General features: G+C 41.9%; 2 protein-coding genes across 3 annotated transcripts in view; one reads left to right on the forward strand and one right to left on the reverse strand.

Annotated features, from left to right (window-relative positions):
• LOC121537659 (opsin-3) overlaps positions 1-21,104 on the forward strand; it is a 24,546-nt gene continuing 3,442 nt past the window's right edge. Inside the window, exons 1-3 of the mRNA XM_041845238.2 lie at positions 1-923; positions 15,654-15,979; positions 17,946-18,179. Coding sequence (XP_041701172.1) covers positions 554-923; positions 15,654-15,979; positions 17,946-18,179 — 930 coding nt within the window. The 5' untranslated portion in view covers positions 1-553. The remainder of the gene's footprint in view (positions 924-15,653; positions 15,980-17,945; positions 18,180-21,104) is intronic.
• Positions 19,180-21,104, reverse strand: part of LOC121537658 (beta-galactoside alpha-2,6-sialyltransferase 2) — a 26,088-nt gene continuing 24,163 nt past the window's right edge. For both annotated transcript variants that reach the window (XM_041845236.1, XM_041845237.1), the window contains exon 6: positions 19,180-20,992. In XM_041845236.1, coding sequence (XP_041701170.1) covers positions 20,745-20,992 — 248 coding nt within the window. In that variant the 3' untranslated portion in view covers positions 19,180-20,744. The remainder of the gene's footprint in view (positions 20,993-21,104) is intronic.

Raw genomic sequence — 21,104 nt, forward strand, 5'->3', positions numbered from 1 at the left:
TGAACGTCGTGGAGAAGAGAAGTGCCATAGGATTGTATTCATTTGTGCCATAGCTTTTGGAGAGAGACAAGCCAACTAAAGTCACCTTATAATAATAATCGTATTATAAGGCTTCGACTACAGTTTTATTTTACGCAAGTGTTAAATGGTGATGACCTGATTCCTGTTTGGATTCATCTGGATTTATCGGATATTAGTGGTTATTATTATTTGACTATTAGCCTTTTATCACTATTGTTTCTATTTGCATTATACATTATTTTCAACTCCAAATTGCAACCCCATTATTGTCTACTACAGTTGCCAAACTGAATCATCCCTGTTTTGCACCTCCTGGGGATACAAGGCTTGAGTCTGGATGCATGTTTGGAAAAATGAAGTTGAAGTGTTTTACGGTGGGCTCCATTCGACCACCTCTAGCCTACAACTACGTCGGCAGTTGAGATTGGCAACTGAAAACTTGATGCTGTAGCCTATTGTAGTTCATTGACGGCAGAAATATTGTAATTTTATCTCCGTGTGAAACATTCTCGAATGTGGACCACTGCAAACGATGTTTACCGAGGTGGCTAATTTAAACCTCAGCTCTAATGGAAGTATCGATAATCCACTGAGCTCTCTGGATCAAGAATGGAACGAGCCCCCTGCGAAAAGACTGTCTCGGACTGGACACCATGTGATGTCCGTCTTCCTTGGATCTATTATGGTTTTTGGTTTCCTCAATAACCTGGTGGTATTGATCCTGTTTATTAAGTTCAAAACTCTGCGGACTCCTGTGAACATGCTTTTGCTGAACATCAGCGTGAGTGACATGCTGGTGTGCCTCTGTGGTACCACGCTCAGCTTCGCATCCAGTCTACACGCACGCTGGCTGTACGGGAAGCACGGGTGCATGTGGTACGGCTTCGCCAACTCTTGTTTCGGTGAGTTTAGTAGCCTATTACCGTAACAAAATAGTCACCAAAGTAGCTATCAAAGCCTCGATGCGTCATCAATGAGGCATGAATGACCTGAGTGCGTTTAAGGAAATCATGGTGCCAAAGAGTTGTGTGCGTGCGCTTGCGCGCGCGGGGGTTTGGGTTTACACTTACTAATTAGATTTCGATTTTTGCAGAAACTATACCTATCATTGTGTCAATGATTCACCCAACTTTGTGATGAGACAAATCTATATGAAGTGGATAGAAGAATGGACTAACTGGGCTCTCCAACCCTGTTCCAAGGTTTTCGCTCCAACCCCAGTTGTAACTAACCTGATTCAGTTTATCACCCAGCTAATTATCAGAATCAGCTGCGCGAGGACGTTAGCTCTCCACGAACAGGGTTGGGGAGTCCTGAACTAGGGACTGTCTATAGGTCATTTGTGTCAGATAATGTTGCAGATGAAAGGGGTAGTGTGAGGTACAGAGGTGAAATTATTGGAGCGAAGTGATGGACTTCCACATTCGGATCTCCCGCGTGCCACATGACTGTGTTAGCCCACTATTGTTCCAGATGTCACACATACAGCAGAATTGTCTTATGGATAATGTGATGTCAGCAGTTACATCTGTGCCCCACAGACAGTTTCATTGCGACTCCTCTGACGTGTGAAATCATTGCTTCTGTACTCTCACTGCCAAGTCTAACAGAGAAAGAGAAAGAGAGAGACCCATTCTGTCAGCGTGATGATGTTAGTTATCTTACTGTACTTTAGAGATATCTTCAATTAATCTGTCTAGCCCCAGATATTGGAAGCACTTTGTCTGTGATTCTATGCAGTGTGTGTGAGATTGTTTAGTGGAATGGAAGTGGCTATAGGCTACATATGTAGGATCTTACTTTGATCCCCCGTTTGTAGCAGCAAATGTCCTGCATCGCAGGAAATGCAAACTTTTATTGCATTCAAGTTTTAAAAAGGCTTCTAAAGTTTGTCATTTCTGCTTTACATTTTCAGACTTGATTTGCCCCTACAAAAATGTCCATGAATTATAATCCAAATCGAATCAAATACAATGTATTGGTTGCGTACACATATTTTGCAGACGTTAAGGTGCAGCGAAATGCTTATGTTTCTAGCTCCAACAGTGCAGTAATACCTAACAATACAAAACAATAGATACATCATCTCTCCCTCGAAATTAAGAAAGAAATATCAGAAGGAGCAATGTCTGAGTCCGGAACATAAATATATATGTATATAATTGTGTGTATAAAGAGTATGGACAGTGTATGAGTAGAAAAGGTGTGTTCAGCAGTAGTTATATAGGACGAGCCTTGACTTGAATACAGTATATACATATGAAGTGGGACTTACTCACTGTAAAATAAATGGAGATGAAAGCTCAGCAGGAGGAATGGGGATTCACACCTTCAAAAGGTGTAGTAAGGAGGGAAATTGAGGAGGAAGGGTGAGGTTATTATCCTTCAATATAATTTTATATAAAAAAGGACGAATGCATAAGATTGCCCTGTTGCTTCAAATGCTACTCCGTTACTTCTCCTAATTGCCCCAAGAGGTTTTTCCACCAAAGCTTTCCACAAAAGGTGCACTCATGAGGGGAATTGAGGAGTGAGTGCAGGCCAGGATCTGAATATCATTATCATTAAATTATCATTGAATATCAAAAAAGGAGAATGCATAACCATGTCCTGTTTCTTAAAATGCCAATCTGTTACATCTTCTAACTACCCTAAGATTATATTATTCGACCAATGTTCTACAACCTTCTATGTTGCTCTTTACCACAAAAACTTAGAACAAATTGTCTCAGCAATAAGTCTGCCAAAGCCTCTTTGCAGCTGTAGTCAAGAATACAACACTAAGGCGACATGTGTGCCTACGCACACTAGGCTAATTCAGGAGACATATTGTAGTTATTATGCCCTTATATTTAATTGGATTAAACAATTCAGAGACTAAAACGAATAAATCATCATTTAAGGATAGCTAATCGATATACAATCTCAAAATCAGCTGCAATGGAAAATAATGTTTGTTTTCCTCAATTTGTGGGTGTGGTCGAGGGGAATTCCTTCTTATGATGTGAATATCGACTCTGAGTATCTCTGCCTTCTAGAATTCCTCTCAGCCCAGCCCATTTATCTCTGGTTTGAGGGGCAAAACTAGGGCAATTCTCAGTGTTTGTGATATCACCTTGGTCACATGATCCGAGTGTTTTGAAAATGGCTGAGGGGTGTTTATGGTTGATAAGAAGGTCAGCCTGTTCATGGGATAGCAGAGCACTGAGCCCAGCCCCTATTGTGCCATAGCCCTGCCTGGATGTTGGCTGCTAGGCTATCCTCTGCCGTTGTTAGATAGAATAAAAGAGAAGAAGAGTCTTCTGGGGCTTTGTGTGTTTACATATCAGGCAATGGATTTATTTCAGTAATGTCAACTGTTGGAGTAATTGTGTCACAAGCAAGCTCTTACTTTCTGCGCTCATTATTTAGCAAGCAGCTAACGAGCACACAATTTCAAACAATGTGTTATAACTGTTTATTACAACCGTTTATTACAGATCTATAAACTAGAAATGAACAGTTTCTAAAATACTTATAAACTCTTATAAATAATTGTACCATTACTCATGGCTTTAGGTCTAACAGCTCAGCTCAGCATTTAACACCATAGTGCCCTCTAAGCTCATCACTAAGCTAAGGACCCTGGGACTGAACACCTCCCTCTGCAACTGGATCCTGGACTTCCTGATAGGCCGCCCCCAGGTGGTGAGGGTAAGCAACAACACATCCGCCACCCTGACCCTCAACTCGGGGGCCCCTCAGGGGTGCAGGCTTAGTCCCCTCCTGTACTCCCTGTTCACACACAACTGCGTGGCCACGCATGACTCCAACACCATCATTAAGTTTGCCGACAACATGACGGTGGTAGGCCTGATCACCGACGACTATGAGCCAGCCTATAGGGAGGAGATCAGAGACCTGGCAGTGTGGTGCCAGGACAACAACCTCTCTCTCAACGTTAGCAAGACAAAGGAGCTGATCGTGGACTACATTCAAATCGACGGGGCTGTAGTGGAGCGGGTCGAGTGCTTCAAGTTCCTCGGTGTCCACATCACGAAGGACCTATCATGGTCCAAACACACTAACACAGTCGTGAAGAGGGTACGACAACGCCTCTTCCCCCTCAGGAGGCTAAAAATATTTGGCATGGGCCCGCAGATCCTCAAAAAGTTCTAAAGCTGCACCATTGAGAGGATCTTGACTGGCTGAATCACCGCTTGGTATGGCATCTGCTTGGCATCCTACCGTAAGGCGCTACAGAGGGTACATCACTGGGGCAGAGCTCCCTTCCATCCAGGACCTTATACCAGGCGGTGTCAAAGACTCCAGCCACCAAGTCCTAGACTGTTCTCTCTGATACCGCACGGCAAGCGGTACCGGAACGCCAAGTCTGGGACCAAAAGGCTCCTGAACAGCTTCTACCCCCAAGCCATAAGACTGCTGAACAGTTAATCAAATGGCTACCCAGACTATCTGCATTGACCCCCTTTTTATTGCACCGACTCTCTTACACTGGCTCAATGCACACTCACTGGACTCCACGCACAGACTTACACATACTACACTGACACTCCAACACATACACACACACACACACCACACACTACATATGCTCACACACAAAAAAAACACACACACATGCATATTGACGCTACACACACACACACACACACACACACACACACACACACATATAGACACACTTTCACACTCTTTCACACTCTTTACTTATGCTGCTGCTACTCTTATTATCTATCCTGATTGCCTAGTCATTTTTACCCCTACCTACATGTACAGTGCCTTGCAAAAGTATTCATCCCCCTTGGCATTTTTCTATTGTGTTGCATTACAACCTGTAATTTAAATGGATTTTTATTTGGATTTCATGTATAGGATATACACAAAATAGTCCAAATTGTTGAAGTGAAATGAAAAAAAAACTTTAACTTAAAACATAAATAACGGAAAAGTGTTGCGTGCATATGTATTCACCCCCTTTGCTATGAAGCCCCTAAATAAGATCTGGTGCAACCAATTACCTTCAGAAGTCACATAATTAGTTAAATAAATCCACCTGTGTGCAAAGAGTCTGCAACACCACTAAGCAAGGGGCACCACCAAGCAAGCGGCACAATGAAGACCAAGGAGCTCTCCAAACAGGTCAGGGACAAAGTTGTGGAGAAGTACAGATCAGGGTTGGGTTATAAAAAAAATATATCTGAAACTTTGAACATCCCACGGAGCATCATTAAATCCATTATTAAAATATTGAAAGAATATGGTACCACAACAAACCTACCAAGAGAGGGCCGCCCACCAAAACTCACGGACCAGGCAAGGAGGGCATTAATCAGAGAGGCAACAAAGAGACCAAAGATAACCCTGAAGGAGCTGCAAAGCTCCACAGCGGATATTGGAGTATCTGTCCATAGGACCACTTTAAGCCGTACACTCCACAGAGCTGGGATGAGTGGCAAGAAAAAAGCCATTGATTAAAGAAAAAAATAAGCAAACACGTTTCGTGTTCGCCAAAAGGCATGTGGGAGACTCCCCAAACATATGGAACAAGGTACTCTGGTCAGATGAGACTAAAATTGAGCTTTTTGGCCATCAAGAAAAACGCTAACCCAACACCATCACCCCGAGGACACCATCCCCACAGTGAAGCATGGTGGTGGCAGCATCATGCTGTGGTGATGTTTTTAATCAGCAGGGACTGGGAAACTGGTCAGAATTGAAGGAATGATGGATGGCACTAAATACAGAGACATTTTTCAGGAAAACATATTTCAGTCTTCCAGAGATTTGAGCCTGGGACGGAGGTTCACCTTCCAGCAGGACAATGACCCTAAGCATACTGCTTAAGCAACACTCGAGTGGTTTAAGGGGAAACATTTAAATGTCTTTGAATGGCCTAGTCAAAGCCCAGACCTCAATCCAATTGAGAATCTGTGGTATGACTTAAAGATTGCTGTACACCGGCGGAACCCATCCAACTTGAAGGAGCTGGAGCAGTTTTGCCTTGAAGAATGGGCAAAAATCCCAGTGGCTAGATGTGCCAAGCTTATAGAGACATACCCCAAGAGACTTGCAGTTACTCACGCTTGAGTTTTCTGTTTTTTTGTCTTATTTCTTGTTTGTTTCATAATAAAAAATATTTTGCATCTTCAAAGTGGTAGGCATGTTGTGTAAATCAAATGATACAAACCCCCCAAAAATCCATTTTAATTCCAGGTTGTAAGGCAACAAAATAGGAAAAATGCCAAGGGGGTTGAATACTTTCGCAAGCCACTGTACATATTACCTCAACTACCTTGTACCCCTGAACATTGACTCAGTACTAGTACCTCTTGTATATAGTTTCATTATTGTTATTTTATTGTGTTACTATTTCATTTCATTTTGGGTAATTTTTCTTACTTTTTAACTCTGCATTGTTGGGAAAGGGCTCGTAAGTAAGCATTTCACGGTGAAGTCTACACTCTTAGAAAAGAGGGTTCCAAAAGGGTTCTTTGGCTGTCCCCATAGGAAAACACTTTCTTGTTCCAGGTAGAACCCATTTTGGTTCCAGGTAGAACTCTTTTGGGTTCCATGTAGAAACCGCTGTGTAAAGGGTTCTACATGGAACTTAAAATGATTCAACCTGGAACCGAAAGGGTTCTACCTGGGACCAAAAAGGGTTTTTCAGCGGGTTCTCCTATGGGAACAGCTGAATAACCCTTTTAGGTTCTAGATAGCACCTTTTTGTCTAAGCGTGTACAGTGTTGTATACGGCGCATGAGACAAATAAAATTAGATTTTGATTTGAATATGAGTATGTGAGAGGGATTACACCACTGCAATTTGGATTATACCAATGCCTCCCTCTATTGGAGCATATTAGTGTTGATGTGAAAGTATTTTGTTCATTTCAAAGGGTGCAGTACATGATGTTCCAGAATCCAGAAACTCCAACCCACCTTCATTTCACACCCTGGACTTTTAGTGGACAAAATGTACACAATAGAGGTGTGAGGGGGTTTTCAAGAACAGCGGCCCATTCAACAATGACACAGTGAAGGGGATCAACATTTTTCTCACCTACAAGACCCTATACTCCTCCCCTGGCAAAAAACTGCCATCCAGCCCCCTCTCCGCTTGCTGTCACTATTGGTCCACCAAGGTGACCTCAGCCGCTGAGACGGAGTCTGCAGGATGGCGTGTGAACTGTGAATGGGCATCGAAATACCAAGTCGTTTCTCCCTCTCAGTGAGTCACAACACACAGAGCACAAAGTCAGCCCCACCCACTCTCTCCATCCATTCCCTGTTTCTCAATAGTGCTCAGGGCTTACCTTAACTCCTCTGCAGGTTGTGGGTTGTGGGATACCATAGAAATAAACTTACTAGAACTGGCATCCCCATTGAAGTCAATGTGACATGATGGGTGGACCAGCGGCCACAAAGTAAAGCAGGAAGAGTCATTATATTTCTATGTGCCATACTGTGCACAGTTGAAACCTTCTGCAGAAGACGTGCACACAAACTGCACTGCAGTGGTCAGTAATATGCTCTTAGTTATGAGATCAATATAGATGTTGGAACTTTACATTGAGCAATGTGGACGCACCTTACATAATCATATTATATAATGTTCAATAATTGAGACTTTTTGTCCCTACTACTGTTGAATAATTAACAGATGTCCTGGGCCTCTGAAGCATCTTGGGTAGTTAAATTAAGAGAGGTTACCATGCAAAGTCACTATGCCCTTGGCAGATAGCAACGTAATGGGCTACAGCTGTTGAGTAGGTTCCTCACTCCACTCCTGGCTTCCCGGCCATCCGCTACCCAGCAGTACCTAAAGTGGAGGTCTACTCTTCTCCAAAAATAGCCTACAACCGCAAACTTTTAGGTCTACTCTCCAAAAAACAGCCTCCGAACAGAAGAAGCCATCCCACAAACCTCTGCACAACCATAGACATGTCTCTTTATCTGGGATATAGCTTTTTCCCTGTGCTCAAGGGTGGCAGGGCCCAAATCTCTGTCTCAAGGTTAATCTGGAGGGGCGCTGATAGAAACGATTAAAAAGAGCTTTGAAGATTAGAACATGCTGTCCTGTGCTGTGAGAAGAGGAGGAGCTTCTGGAGTGTAGGAAGATCTCTCTCACAGAAATGAACTAACATGGGATGGAGATGGTGGGAGATTGGGAGGTGAGATTACACAAGTCATCATGGTTCAAAGCATGGTGTAATGAATGCTTTAGATGTAAACCCAAAGTGACTGTATGTACATAGAATGACGTACAAATGTAGAACGATGTACGTGTGTAGAAGGAAGTAAAACTGTAAAAAATGACTCTTTGGATCAACCCCAAAAAATGTGGTTACAAGTAAATTAGTTTCTCAATTAAAAAAAAACTACATTTGTTGAAACCAAATATATGATTCAATGCCAACCGTTATATTTGATTATTAAAAAACCTATATTTCAAGTTGCAACCTATTACTTTCAACACTCAACTTACTTTCCCCTTTGGTTAAACCTAATAAATAACATGTATGAACAAAGAATAATGTATGCACTCACTAACTGTAAGTCGCTCTGGATAAGAGCGTCTGCTAAATGACTAAAATTTAAAATGTAAATAACATAAATACTAACTAATATACAACCCAAATTTACCAAGTTGATTCCATAACTCAAAACACTTTCTTTACATAAGACTTATTTTAACCAAATTGTGACCATTTCTTTAGTATCACAGTACTTACACAGATATCATTTAAGATTTGCACACAGCCTACATCGTTGTCACCATAATATTTAATGTCATAGTCAACATAGCTACTAGAACTAACGCGTTAGTAAACCCACTACAATCATGCAGTACAGTGTGTACAGTAAGCAGCAAGCAGTTTAGCAGTTACACCGGCAGGCCCCGGTGGCAATAAATTAATAAAACCAAAAGCTTACCTTGACTTGGAAGAGTTCCAGTGTCGGATAGCCATAACCAGCTAGCTAACATAGCATCCCTCTCTGTTTGAGCTGGGTCTTTGAGTAGGCTAAACTAGCTAGCTGCGCTTCGATGCTAGCTAAGTAAGTGAAAGTGAAAACAATATATACTGCGAAATGTAGCTCTCTCTCTCTCTCGCTCTCTCTTGCTTCTCCTTAATTTTAGAATAAATAAATTAGTTTAAAACTGTTCAACTATTGTCTTTCTATCTCTTTGAGTCAACTACTCACCACATTTTATGCACTGCAGTGCTAACTAGCTGTAGCTTATGCTTTCAGTACTAGATTCTCTGATCCTTTGATTGGGTGCAAGAGCTCTGATAGGTTGGAGGACGTCCTCCCGAAGTTGTCATAATTACTGTGTAAGTCTATGGAAGGGGGTGAGAACCATGAGCCTCCATGTTTTTGTAATAATAATAATAATAATATGCCATTTAGCAGACGCTTTTATCCAAAGTGACCTACAGTCATGCGTGCATACATTTTTTTTTTGTGTATGTATTGGAGTCAATGTACCCAGAGGAGGACAGAAGCTAGCTGTCCTCCGGCTACACCATGTCGCTACCCTACAGAGTGCTGCTGAGGCTACTGTAGGCCTTCATTGCAAAACAGTATGTTTTAATCAATTATTTGGTGACATGAATATATTTAGTATAGTTCTATCTAAAAAGGAAAACTTTTTTAATGTTTCACTATTTTTATTTTTATGAAATTCATTGAGGATGGTCCTCCCCTTCCTCGTCTGAGGAGCCTCCACTGGTAGAATGTAAAGAGATCTGTCTGTTTATACTTCTACATGAAGCAAAGGCCTGACCACACTGAAACAACCAATTAGCATTAAGAAATCCTGCCATGTCGAATTTCTATCAAATAAGGAGCAACTGCGTATGATTCCCGCAGATGCAGGTGTCTCCCTGCTGAATGGCTCCAAACTGTCCTTCTTATTCTATCACAGACATTCAGTCTGTGTGAATTACTGAATGCGCTCATGCATACTATAGCTTGGTAAGCTATCGGTATTGGTTCACTGTTTCTTGTTGATCATAATCATTTTTTAAAAAGTCATTTAGCAGACACTCTTATCCAGAGCAACTTACAGTTAGTGAGTGCATACATTATTATTTTTTAATACTGGCCCCCCGTGGGAATCAAACCCACAACCCTGGCGTTGCAAACACCATGCTCTACCAACTGAGCTACATCCCTGCCGGCCATTCCCTCCCATACCCTGGACGACGCTGGGCCAATTGTGCGCTGCCCCATGGGTCTCCTGGTCGCGGCCAGCTACAACAGAGCCTGGATTCGAACCAGGATCTCTAGTGGACCACTGCGCCACTCGGGAGACGAGTGTTGAGATAGTTACATTCTGTTACATGTGAGGAAATGTAATTACTCTGTAAGGGCGTCCCAGAGGTTGATGAGATACCAAATATAAAAATGAAAGGGCAAATTAATCGAGGAAAACCTTGGGAGTTTCTCAAGAGGGAAAATTCGGCTCTATATACAATCAGGGACTCCTATGAGATTTCTAGATGGAATTCAGTATGGAATATTGGCATATGAGAAACCTGGTCATGATAAACGGACCATGGTCTGAGTCTGACTGTCTCTCTAGTCTCTTGGTGGAGGGAAGAAGGTTAAATGACATGGATGAACTCGGCCGCTTCTTCATCTGCACTGACAGGTCGGCTCCCCTAGGGGTCAACCAGAGGGAAGAGCCAATCGCTGGCCTTGCTGCTGTAGCATCTTCTCTGCCCTCTGGTCCTCGAAGGAGGGAGTGTGATTGTGTGCCTTGCACTGATTGAGTCAAAGAAATGTAACTGGGGAGCGGAGCCGAGTAGATTGAATATCCGATCTGTAACGACAGGCATGCAGCATGTGCCCTCCGTGGCAAGCTACAGGTCCTGTGAGCTTAGCGAGGCTGTTTCTGAATTTCACACCGCTTTCTCACCCATCGATAAATTAGTGGACTGATTACCAGATTACCAGTCAGGGCGCAGAGGTCCTTATTAAAGCAACAGCCTGAGCAGCTTCCTATAGCAACATTTTCATTTATATAATAAGAATAATAAGAATAATACATTTTATTTGTGCCTTTCAAGATACCCAGGGACACTTACAGAGTAAAACATAAAATAGCCAAAATAAACATGACAATGCTAAAAGCAAAGTGCATTACAACAAAATTGCATGGCACCCCAAAAAATAGCAAGATAATTAATACATGGGGAAAAACAGCAACAACAGCAATAACATTGTCAAGCTCATAAAGGCAGTTCAAATTGAGAGGCTACTTGAACAACCTCTGTAACACGATAGGTAGAAAAAATAAAAAGAGCTAGACGGTTTAAAACGCTATAGGCTGAATACTAGTCTGAAAAGGTTGTTTTTGAAGATTTGGATGGTTGGAATTGGGGAGTTCAGGGGTGAGAGAGTTCCAGAGAGTGGGGCATAGCTGAAGGCACGATTTTATGTGGGCATCAAAGGAGAGTGTGGAATCGAGGTTGACCCTCAGACTCTTCACCTGGGAGGCAGGACGGATAGGGCAGCCGTCGATGTTGAGGTCGAACTCCTCCACGTTCTTAAGGAGAGATCTGGGGGCCATCAACATTGAGCTTCAGAAAGTTTGAGCTCATCAATGATTTTATTTATTTTAGACCGTTGATGCGTGATGATGGGTGGAGATTAGTGGTAGGTTTGGATTAAACATAGATTTGTGTGTCATTAGCGTAACAGTGGAATTGGAGACCGTGTTGGCGGATGATTTGGCCAAGGATTATATGTAGATAATGAATAGATATAGTCACCTGGCTTCCCAGTTAGCTCTACAAAAACAAATGATAGAACCTACATGAACTGTATGGTTAAATCTTCCACAGTATACAAGCAAAATGTATATTTCTACTCAATGACTTCAGCTTTAAGTCCCATACATTGACAGAACATTACCTTTATAATATCCAATTGTCCAACACAATTATCAATTTCTCAAAATGTATGACCATATTCCACACCTTAGAATTATAATTAACTTTTTTTCATTACCTAGAATTATAATCAACTATTTTTTCTATTAACATACAATGTATTTCATGAATATGAATTGTTGGCACTGGGGTCTGTGGGTGAAGAGCCTGGAGACAGAGAGAGTTGATTAAGCCTGGTGGGCATGCTACTGCTTGTAGAGATTAGTCCGTTTGGGCTGATTACTGTCCTCTTGGCTGGACAGGGTAACCGTGACGGGGAGGTTGTTACTCGTCTGTGTGTGTGTGTGTTGTGTGTCTTCATTATACAGGGGGCAGGAGGACCGCAGGCGGTTCCTGTTTGGGCTCTGTAAATAGTTGTCATTAGCATAGACAGGTTAGGTAACTGATGGAGAAAGCAAACATTCACAGCCGGGAGAGCATCTGTGACCATTTCCATTGTGTGATTCACTGTAGGAAAAGCACGGCCACATCTGAGTTGTCTTGTTGCAGGTGCGTGAAAATAATTGGATTATATCTTAGAAGAAAAGAAAGACCCACACATTGCTCTAACCAGTATCACTTCAGTTTATCCATTGTATGATTCACTGCAATCAGTTCTGGGTTGGATGGAATACAGAATACAGAATACCACTAGTTGTTGTGACAGATAATGGACCGATATTATTGGTGACAGTGATAGGAGTATTTATACAGAGTAGATCAGGGGTGAATAAGAGGGATTTTGACACTTCAGTTGCTCAACTTTGGGTTTTGATTAAGCAATCTGTATATGTTGCTAACGCCCTGCAGGCATTTCACATAGTATCTTATTCCAAATGTATAATATGAACTATTTGATCAGCTGTCAATTATCATATCTGATAACGCAGTAATTACAGTGGAACATATGGCATGATGCGATGACTTATTTGCAGCAAATGCATCATTTAACCAGAGCACAGAGCCTAATACCCCTATACATACTTACCGCAGTCACACTCACACGCACACACACACGCACACACATAACTTGCCATGATGGTGAGAAATATTGTATGAGAGGAAAAGGTATTTTCTCATTTAATTTCTCTCTTCGTTGATATGTGGTGTGAAAATAAGCCCTGTCAGGGGCCTTTACTGTAGACGCCCTGAGAGTCTCTCTCTCCCACGTGTGTGTTTGTGCACGTACGTGCACGTGTTTGTCTGTGTCTGTGTGTGTATGCACCTGCATGTGTGTCTTCACGTCCCATAATAGACTTGTCAAGGAAGAGTGGTGGCTGGAGACTGGCTTTCTTCGTGGGAGCGATCACCTTTACACTAACAGCTTTGATTCTATATGGTGTCTGGAGTGGCTCCTTGTATTGCTCCCCCTATCTATTTGTTTTCAAGATTGAGATGTCCTTGTCTGTGCTGGGTTAAGGCTATGCATCAGGAACCTGCCCCTGGGCTAGACAGGAAGAGAAGGTCTTTCAGCAGGAACACGCTCATTGAGTTGGGATACTACAAAAGCCCTGATGATAACATCTTATTGTCTGTCTCACACACACACACACACACACACACAACACACGCACACATGACATACACACACCCCAGGTGGCCTAGCTCTTGAATGAAATTACATTGAACCAAGGATTAGGTCCACAGGAGGTCTCTTAATTTAGGATGAGTGCTTGTTGGATCGATCTCTATGAGAGAACCCCTTCTGAGATGTAGCCATTTCTTTTGATTGACTTACCCGGTTCTACCCTAGAGCACAGAAAACAGATAGCAATCTGTTATTAAAAGTAGAAGAGAGAAAAGGCTGATTAAGTCTATACCATTTCAGTTGTTGGGAATTGCTATTTCCACAGTCATGTGATCTGTGAAGCATGTACTTCTACTGTAGCTTCAAAGAAAAACCACTGGCACTTCGCTAGCTTGTTACTGTGGTGTAATTCAGTCAGTGGAGAGGGATTCCCAAACTACACTGCAGATAGGCTACATGCAGTGCATTCGGAAAGTATTCAGACCCCTTGACTTTTTCCACATTTTGTTACATTATTTTAAAATGGATTAAATGGCTTTTTCCCCTCATCAATCTACACACAATACCCCATAATGACAAAGCAAAAACAGGTTTTTATAAATTTTTGCAAAGTTATAAAAAATTAAAAACGGAAATATCACATTTACATAAGTATTCAGACCCTTTACTCAGTACTTTGTTGAAGCACCTTTGGCAGCGATTACAGCCTCGAGTCTTCTTGGGTATGACGCTACAAGCTTGGCACACCTGTATTTGGGGAGTTTCTCCCATTCTTCTCTGCAGATCCTCTCAAGCTCTTTCAGGTCTCTCCAGAGATGCACTGTAGGTTTAAACTCAGGATGTAAGTATATTGTAGTTATAATCATGTAAGTGTTTTATAAGTATCTATATGTATTTATTTACTGTTTACAAGTATTTATAATTGTAGAAGACTTCGCAGGCTTGAAACATGTAACATGGTTTGCACATACTGTACAGTACAAGCATCATATGATATTCCCCTTGAAGTGATAAGATATGTTTGGGGTCTAATTAGATGGTCCTATCAGTGGTACTATAACAAACAGTTATTATTTTATATCTTTGTTAAATCATGTTCAATTGGACTATTACAATATCAATTATCCCCCCTCTGTTGATGTTAACAGCCTCCAGGGTCTTTCCTCTTTCACAAACACTCAAAGTGCTGCTATTGAAGAAACATAGGCTAGCTTTAAAGCTCAAACTTGTTGTGCACCTTCATTATATAATACAGGCACTAACACTAAGGCAGAGATCTTCTGGGAGATGAACCGTTGACAGTGGAGACAAACTAACGGGTACTGCAAAGCTCACATTATCTCTGTTTAAGTCCGAGAGGTACCGTTATACGTTACTTTATCTGTAGGATGCAGTGCAGATCACTTGTGATGGAGCCTCCAAACATGACCTGTAGGATTGTATATTTACTTGGCTAAATTAAAGTATTGTCCAGTATACACTCCAGGTAGAACCCTTTTGGGTTCCATGTAAAACCCTTTCTACAGAGAGTTCTACATGGAACCCAAAAGAGTTCTACCTGGAACCAAAAAGGGTTCTACCTGGAACCAAAAAGGGTTATCCTATGGGGACAGCCGAAGAACCCTCTTGGAACCCTTTTTTCTAAGAGTGTAGAAATCCGGTATAGAGGACCACATGCATATGATTACTGGACTCATCACTACTAGCTGATAACATACTACAGTGCACAACTTCTCACAGATCACAGATCCCACTGGACTTAGACTACTGAAGGCAGTTTGCTTTCAAATGTAACTGAAACCTACCGTACTGTTTTTATAATTGCAGGGGCTGCAGTATTCCTTTTCATTGCTGTAATGCACACTGAGATGTGTGCATGGGGCTGCTTAAAATAGCCGTATAAAATAGGGAATTTAATATGATCCCCCTTCAAAAGTGTTTGTTTACTTGGGTATTAAGGCTCAGTTTAGTTAGTCTGTTTAAAGGGTAGCCTGCCAGTGCACCATAATCTGTCTCAGTGACTGTCTCATAATAATCCATGGTAATCATGGTATCCCCCCCTCTCTCTCTCTCTCTCTCGCTCTCTCTCTCTCTCTCTCTCTCTCTCTCTCTCTCTCTCTCTCTCTCTCTCTCTCTCTCTCTCTCTCTCTCTCTCTCTCTCAGGAATCGTTTCGCTAATCTCGCTGGCCGCCCTCTCCTACGACCGCTACAGCACCTTAACCGTGTACAACAAGCGGGCCCCCGACTACCGCAAGCCTCTGCTGGCCGTGGGGGGCTCCTGGCTCTACTCCCTGTTCTGGACAGTGCCCCCCCTGCTGGGCTGGAGTAGTTACGGCCTGGAGGGGGCTGGGACCAGCTGCTCAGTCACCTGGACATCCCAGACGCCGCAGTCTCACTCCTACATCATCTGCCTGTTCATCTTCTGTCTGGGGCTGCCTGTGCTGGTCATGGTCTACTGCTATGGGAGGCTGCTCTACGCTGTCAAACAGGTGGGCTGTCCCACCTGTCCATATGGGGCACTTCATATTCTGAAAACTGTAATCATCTACCTGTGAAGAAGTGGTCTGTAGCAGTAGTAAAAGGTGTTTACAGTACCCAAAACCAACATGGATGGGTGCATTCGCCTGTGTATGTGAGTGAAGTGAGGCTTGAACAGAGGAGATAGGAACCAGATGAGCTAGTCAAGTTTACTCATGCAAAGCCCCAGATCAGTATGTTGGGTCAGGGTGTGAACCTGCTGATAAACCACTGATAATCAGAAAGACTTTCAGTGTTAAAAATGTCAGTTATTGTGTAGAATGCTGAAGCACTGCCTGGTGCTATCTCTCTCAGTCAGCGCTATCTGGTGTCTCCACCCTCCCTTCTGGAGAGAGAGTGAATCTATGAATTAAATCATGTTTAAGTAATAATGTGTTGTACATACATTGAGATAGTGAACCCAGCTACCCCGCAAAGTCAACATATTACTGATTACTAGCACTGTCACCGCTGAAGTATAGAGGACTAAGCACCACACCGTGATTAAGTAGCCTTGCGCAAGCGAGCCGGAACAGCAGATCTCCTGTTTCTGTAGCGTGAGGCAGCTTGATGTACAAGGACACCCCCTGGACAGGACGGTAGTCTATCGCAGGGCATTACCTCCAATCTATCTCCTTAATGCTGAGTGCAAAGCAGAGACCCACCGGGTCCCATTTTTACGTTCTTTGGTATGACTCAGCCGGGGATCAAACTCTCAACCTTCCAATCTCAGGGCGGACACTCTAACTACAAGGCGACTGAGTTGGTAGCAGCGCCCGTCTACCATGGCTACCATCCATTGTTAGGCTACCATTCAAATGTCTTATTGCACATACTACCACAGTGGTAAGCCTGCAGTTTAACTGTCAAATCACACTTGCATGTTTACCGTCATGTATTTATAAAACAGCTAATGGGCCATTTGCCTACAATAAGAATAATATAATGCTGCATCTATATATGTATATAGAGAGACGTACTGTAATATGTACTCACTACTACTCCTTCATATGGACTTCCTGTAGAAAGATGCTCTGTCTTCAGTGGTCTATAGAATGAGATGCTTGGAAAGGAAGTTGGTGGTTACAGATTGGTAGGATTGAGAGAAGAAGGTTTTAATTCTAGGAGGAAGAGAGAGAGTGAGAGAGAGAGTGTGCAAAGAGAGAGAAACTGAGAAACATGCATTCACAGACAGAGGAAAAACATGATTAAGACTGTGTTCATTGGACAGATGGAGTACTTTTTTTAACAACACTTGGTTCCCTTTCCTCCACTGCAATTAAGACTGATCTCCTATAAAGAAAACATATTGTTACTAGATCATTAGGCAGTTGCCTCGTGTGTTTTTTATAAGTTGGGATGAATCTTAAAGCTACAGCTGTTTCAGAATACTCAGATCAGACAGGTCTGGCCTGGTAATGAGATTGTAAGTGGTGCGTGACTAGTGTAGCCCTATTAGAATACTTTTTAAAAAGCGCTCTGCCTTTCTGGAAGTTGAAGCAATAACTGATGACAGGATAGGTAAAGGTAGTGAACTGGAAACCCTGCTTCATTCATCCAGTCCTGTCAGGTCACTTAATAGTCAAGTAGGGAAGGAAGGTCTTTATTATTAAAATAATTGAAACGGTGATTAGCCTATTACAAGGAGGAAGGAAGGATGCTTTTTTAAAAAAGTATTGTTGATTGGTGGCAAGTATGAAACTGATTAGCCTAGGTCAAGGAGGGAAAGGAGGCTTTCATATATATATAACAAAGAAATAGAAACATTGATTAGCCTAAGCAGTGAAGGAAGGAAATTAAACTAGTCTCTAAGTATTGGAACAAGACCTTGTATGTCCTCCTAATGTACATCCTCCTATGTGATTGGCCTCTCAGGACATACATTTATACATTCATATACGTTTGTGCACAACATTATGTATGATCATTTCCTCTCAGGTGGGGCGGATCCGTAAGTCGGCGGCGCGGCGGAGAGAGTTCCACATCCTGTTCATGGTGATCACTACGGTGGTGTGTTACCTGCTGTGCTGGATGCCCTACGGCGTGATCGCCATGATGGCCACCTTTGGACACCCGGGCCTTATCACCCCCATCGCAACCGTGGTGCCCTCCATCATGGCTAAGAGTAGCACCGTCATCAACCCCCTCATCTATATACTCATGAACAAACAGGTGAGCAGAACATAGACCCAAAATCTGTCCTCTATTCTATGGAGGACTAAAAGTGCCACAATTAAATAAATAAATACACCATTAAATAATTACTTAAATGTGTCATTAATTAATTCAAATTAGAATCAAATACATAAATGTGTTATTAAATGTGTCATTAATTAATTCAAATACCGATTCATTTTATGTAAAATACATATATAATAATTTCACTATTTACATTTACATTTCATGGTCCTGCGTTGGAGTGCTTCCTGAATTACTTAAAACTGTCAAACTGACCCATCAAAAGTTGGTAGGCGGAACCTAACGCCTGATTGGTTACCCTCTGCATCAAGCCAAGACAAATCAATTCCGGATAATGTCAGCAGGTCCTGCTTCTACATCCTCTGCTAAGTTTAAAATGTCTCTAACCAACTCCCTGGAAAGTTCACGGAGATCCTCCATTGTCTCTATCCAGGTTGGCCTACTCTACTTCAGACCAAAGCAATGGATCAGACTAGATTCGCGTTAGCCCCGCCCACTGACTTTGATGGGTCAGTTTGACAGTTTTAAGTAATTCATGAATCACTGCAATGCAGGATCATGAAATGTAAATGTAAATAGTGAAATAATTATATATGTATTTTACATAAAATGAATCGGTATTTGAATTAATTAATGATACATTTAATAACACATTTATGTATTTGATTCTAATTTGAATTAATTAATGACACATTTAAGTAATTATTTAATGGTGTATTTATTTATTTAATTGTGGCACTTTTAGTCCTCCATACTATTCACCTCCTCTCCTTCATTACATTGATCTGAAAGATGTGACCAGGTGAAAGCCAGCCCAAAGAGGAGCTTCCACCATAATTTCTTCCACTGGTCAAGTATTTATCAATCAAAGGGAGGAGACGAGCAGGTAATACATTTTTGAGATAGCGCCTTTGCCTCTTGAATTGTGGGATACGTAGTTAAACAGCTAGTTAGACAAGGGTCAAATCACAAGGCATGTACAATATCTTTATTCACAACAGATTAAGTAGAAAACAATGGAAAAGAAATAAAAAATTTATACAAACGAACAAATTATTATGTTCAGTACAAACTCATTCTGTCTACAGAAAATGATCTGTAAAAACACATTTATTTTTGTTTAAAGATCCCAAAGGTGTGAATATTATAGTGTTAACCCTCAACAGTAGATCAACTAACACTTCTCAAAAAAATCATTCAAAAGGAAAATGACATTTCTATTGCTGTCTTTTTTTTGCATTCCATTCACAATGTACACAAACAAATGAATCATCTTAAAGGACATTTTGTCCATTTATATTTCCAAGCTGAGGCCTCTGCTTTGCTTTTGTAGTGGTTAACGCCTAGAAGACTTAGTGTTAACGAACAGTTAACTTCACACAGGGAACATTTGGCACAGATCTATATCACCATTAGCAAAGGCAACACAATTCATTAATGTGCTTCAAAAACTATTCATAGCTGCAGTCACTGCATTACACTTGACCAGACTTCTATAGGCAAACCACATTTACATTCTGTTTACACAGTGTGGCTGTAGAACAATGTCAAGGCCAGGAAAAGTAACTGTTGTCAGTTTTACCATCTGGTCGTCCAGGTGCAGTAACTTTAAATAGCATACGTACATCGAGAACCATGAGAACACCGATAAGAAAGTTCCTTACACACACAGATCAGGGGTTAGGTTGAGACTGGTCCATGCTAAAAAAGTGAAAAGAAAAGTGGTTGTTTTCCCCATAGACCTACATACACTACTATCCCTGAATTGATCCCATAAGGTCTGCAATATTTTAAACCAAAGGAATACAATATGCTTTTTGAACTGCTTAAATGTACCTGTACATGAAAATGCATCTCATTAGTTGAATCTATAGATCACTTTTCCACATTCATACCCAGACCGCTCCCATGTACAACAGTGTGTCACAAGTTTAGAACAATACCTTAAAAAGATGACCTCTCTCTCCAGTAGGAATACATATATCCCTGAAGGACTAATTCATTACACAATACAACATGACATCCACATGCCCTAAACGCCCCCCTCCTTACAACAAGGTTGACTATTGCTATCTTTTTCCAGCCTCAGCGAAAACAAATACATTCCTCTGCAGGCGTCACTTCAGAGTTCGGCCTTTAATTAATTGGAAACACTATTTCACTTATTTTTATGTTTAAACAGCTTGTGAAACAACTATCAGTTCAACACCCTGACATAGTCTCTGGTCTCCGAACCTGATGGCGAGAGCAGCTTCAGTTGTTGACTATCCATTGTGACAAAGGTAGTTCTCGAGGATAACCATTGTGTGAGACATGAAACACGCTAGCTTAGCCTCTACAGCCTAAGATTGATTAGTATCGGCACCACTCTCCTCTTCTTCACTTTCATCCTGATTTGCCAGAGAGCGGTCCAGGTCATAGGTCAAAGGTCAAACACCAGATCATGGCCCACAGACGACAGCACTGACTTAACTTTGCCTCTTCAGTCGCTTGATTAGTATCGGCACTCTCCGTCTCTTGATGGCCATAGGTCAGGGGTCATGGCCCACAGTTGACAGTGCTGAACCCCGGCAGCGTGACCTTGCCCTTGGTCTTGAGGTCATGCTGGGAGCCGCTGTTCATCCTCTGGACCAGTAGCTTCTCAAAGAGCAGGGGATGGTAGGCCCCAAGGGTGCAGGCGGCGTCGCTATAGCGCTCGTGGTAGTGACACAGGTCTGTCTGACGCAGAGAGGGGATGTACTCATAGACATGGACCTCCTCGCACAGCGACATCATCAGGACGATGCCTGGAATTAAAACAACAGGGCAAAGATTCATTAATTACATCTTATACTGAGATCTAAGGGTCAAAACGTTTTAGGGCTAGTTTCCCAGACAGACTGAAAATAATTTACCATG

Source organism: Coregonus clupeaformis, chromosome 24 (genome assembly GCF_020615455.1).
Source record: "Coregonus clupeaformis isolate EN_2021a chromosome 24, ASM2061545v1, whole genome shotgun sequence".
NCBI classification, from domain to species: Eukaryota; Metazoa; Chordata; class Actinopteri; order Salmoniformes; family Salmonidae; genus Coregonus; species Coregonus clupeaformis.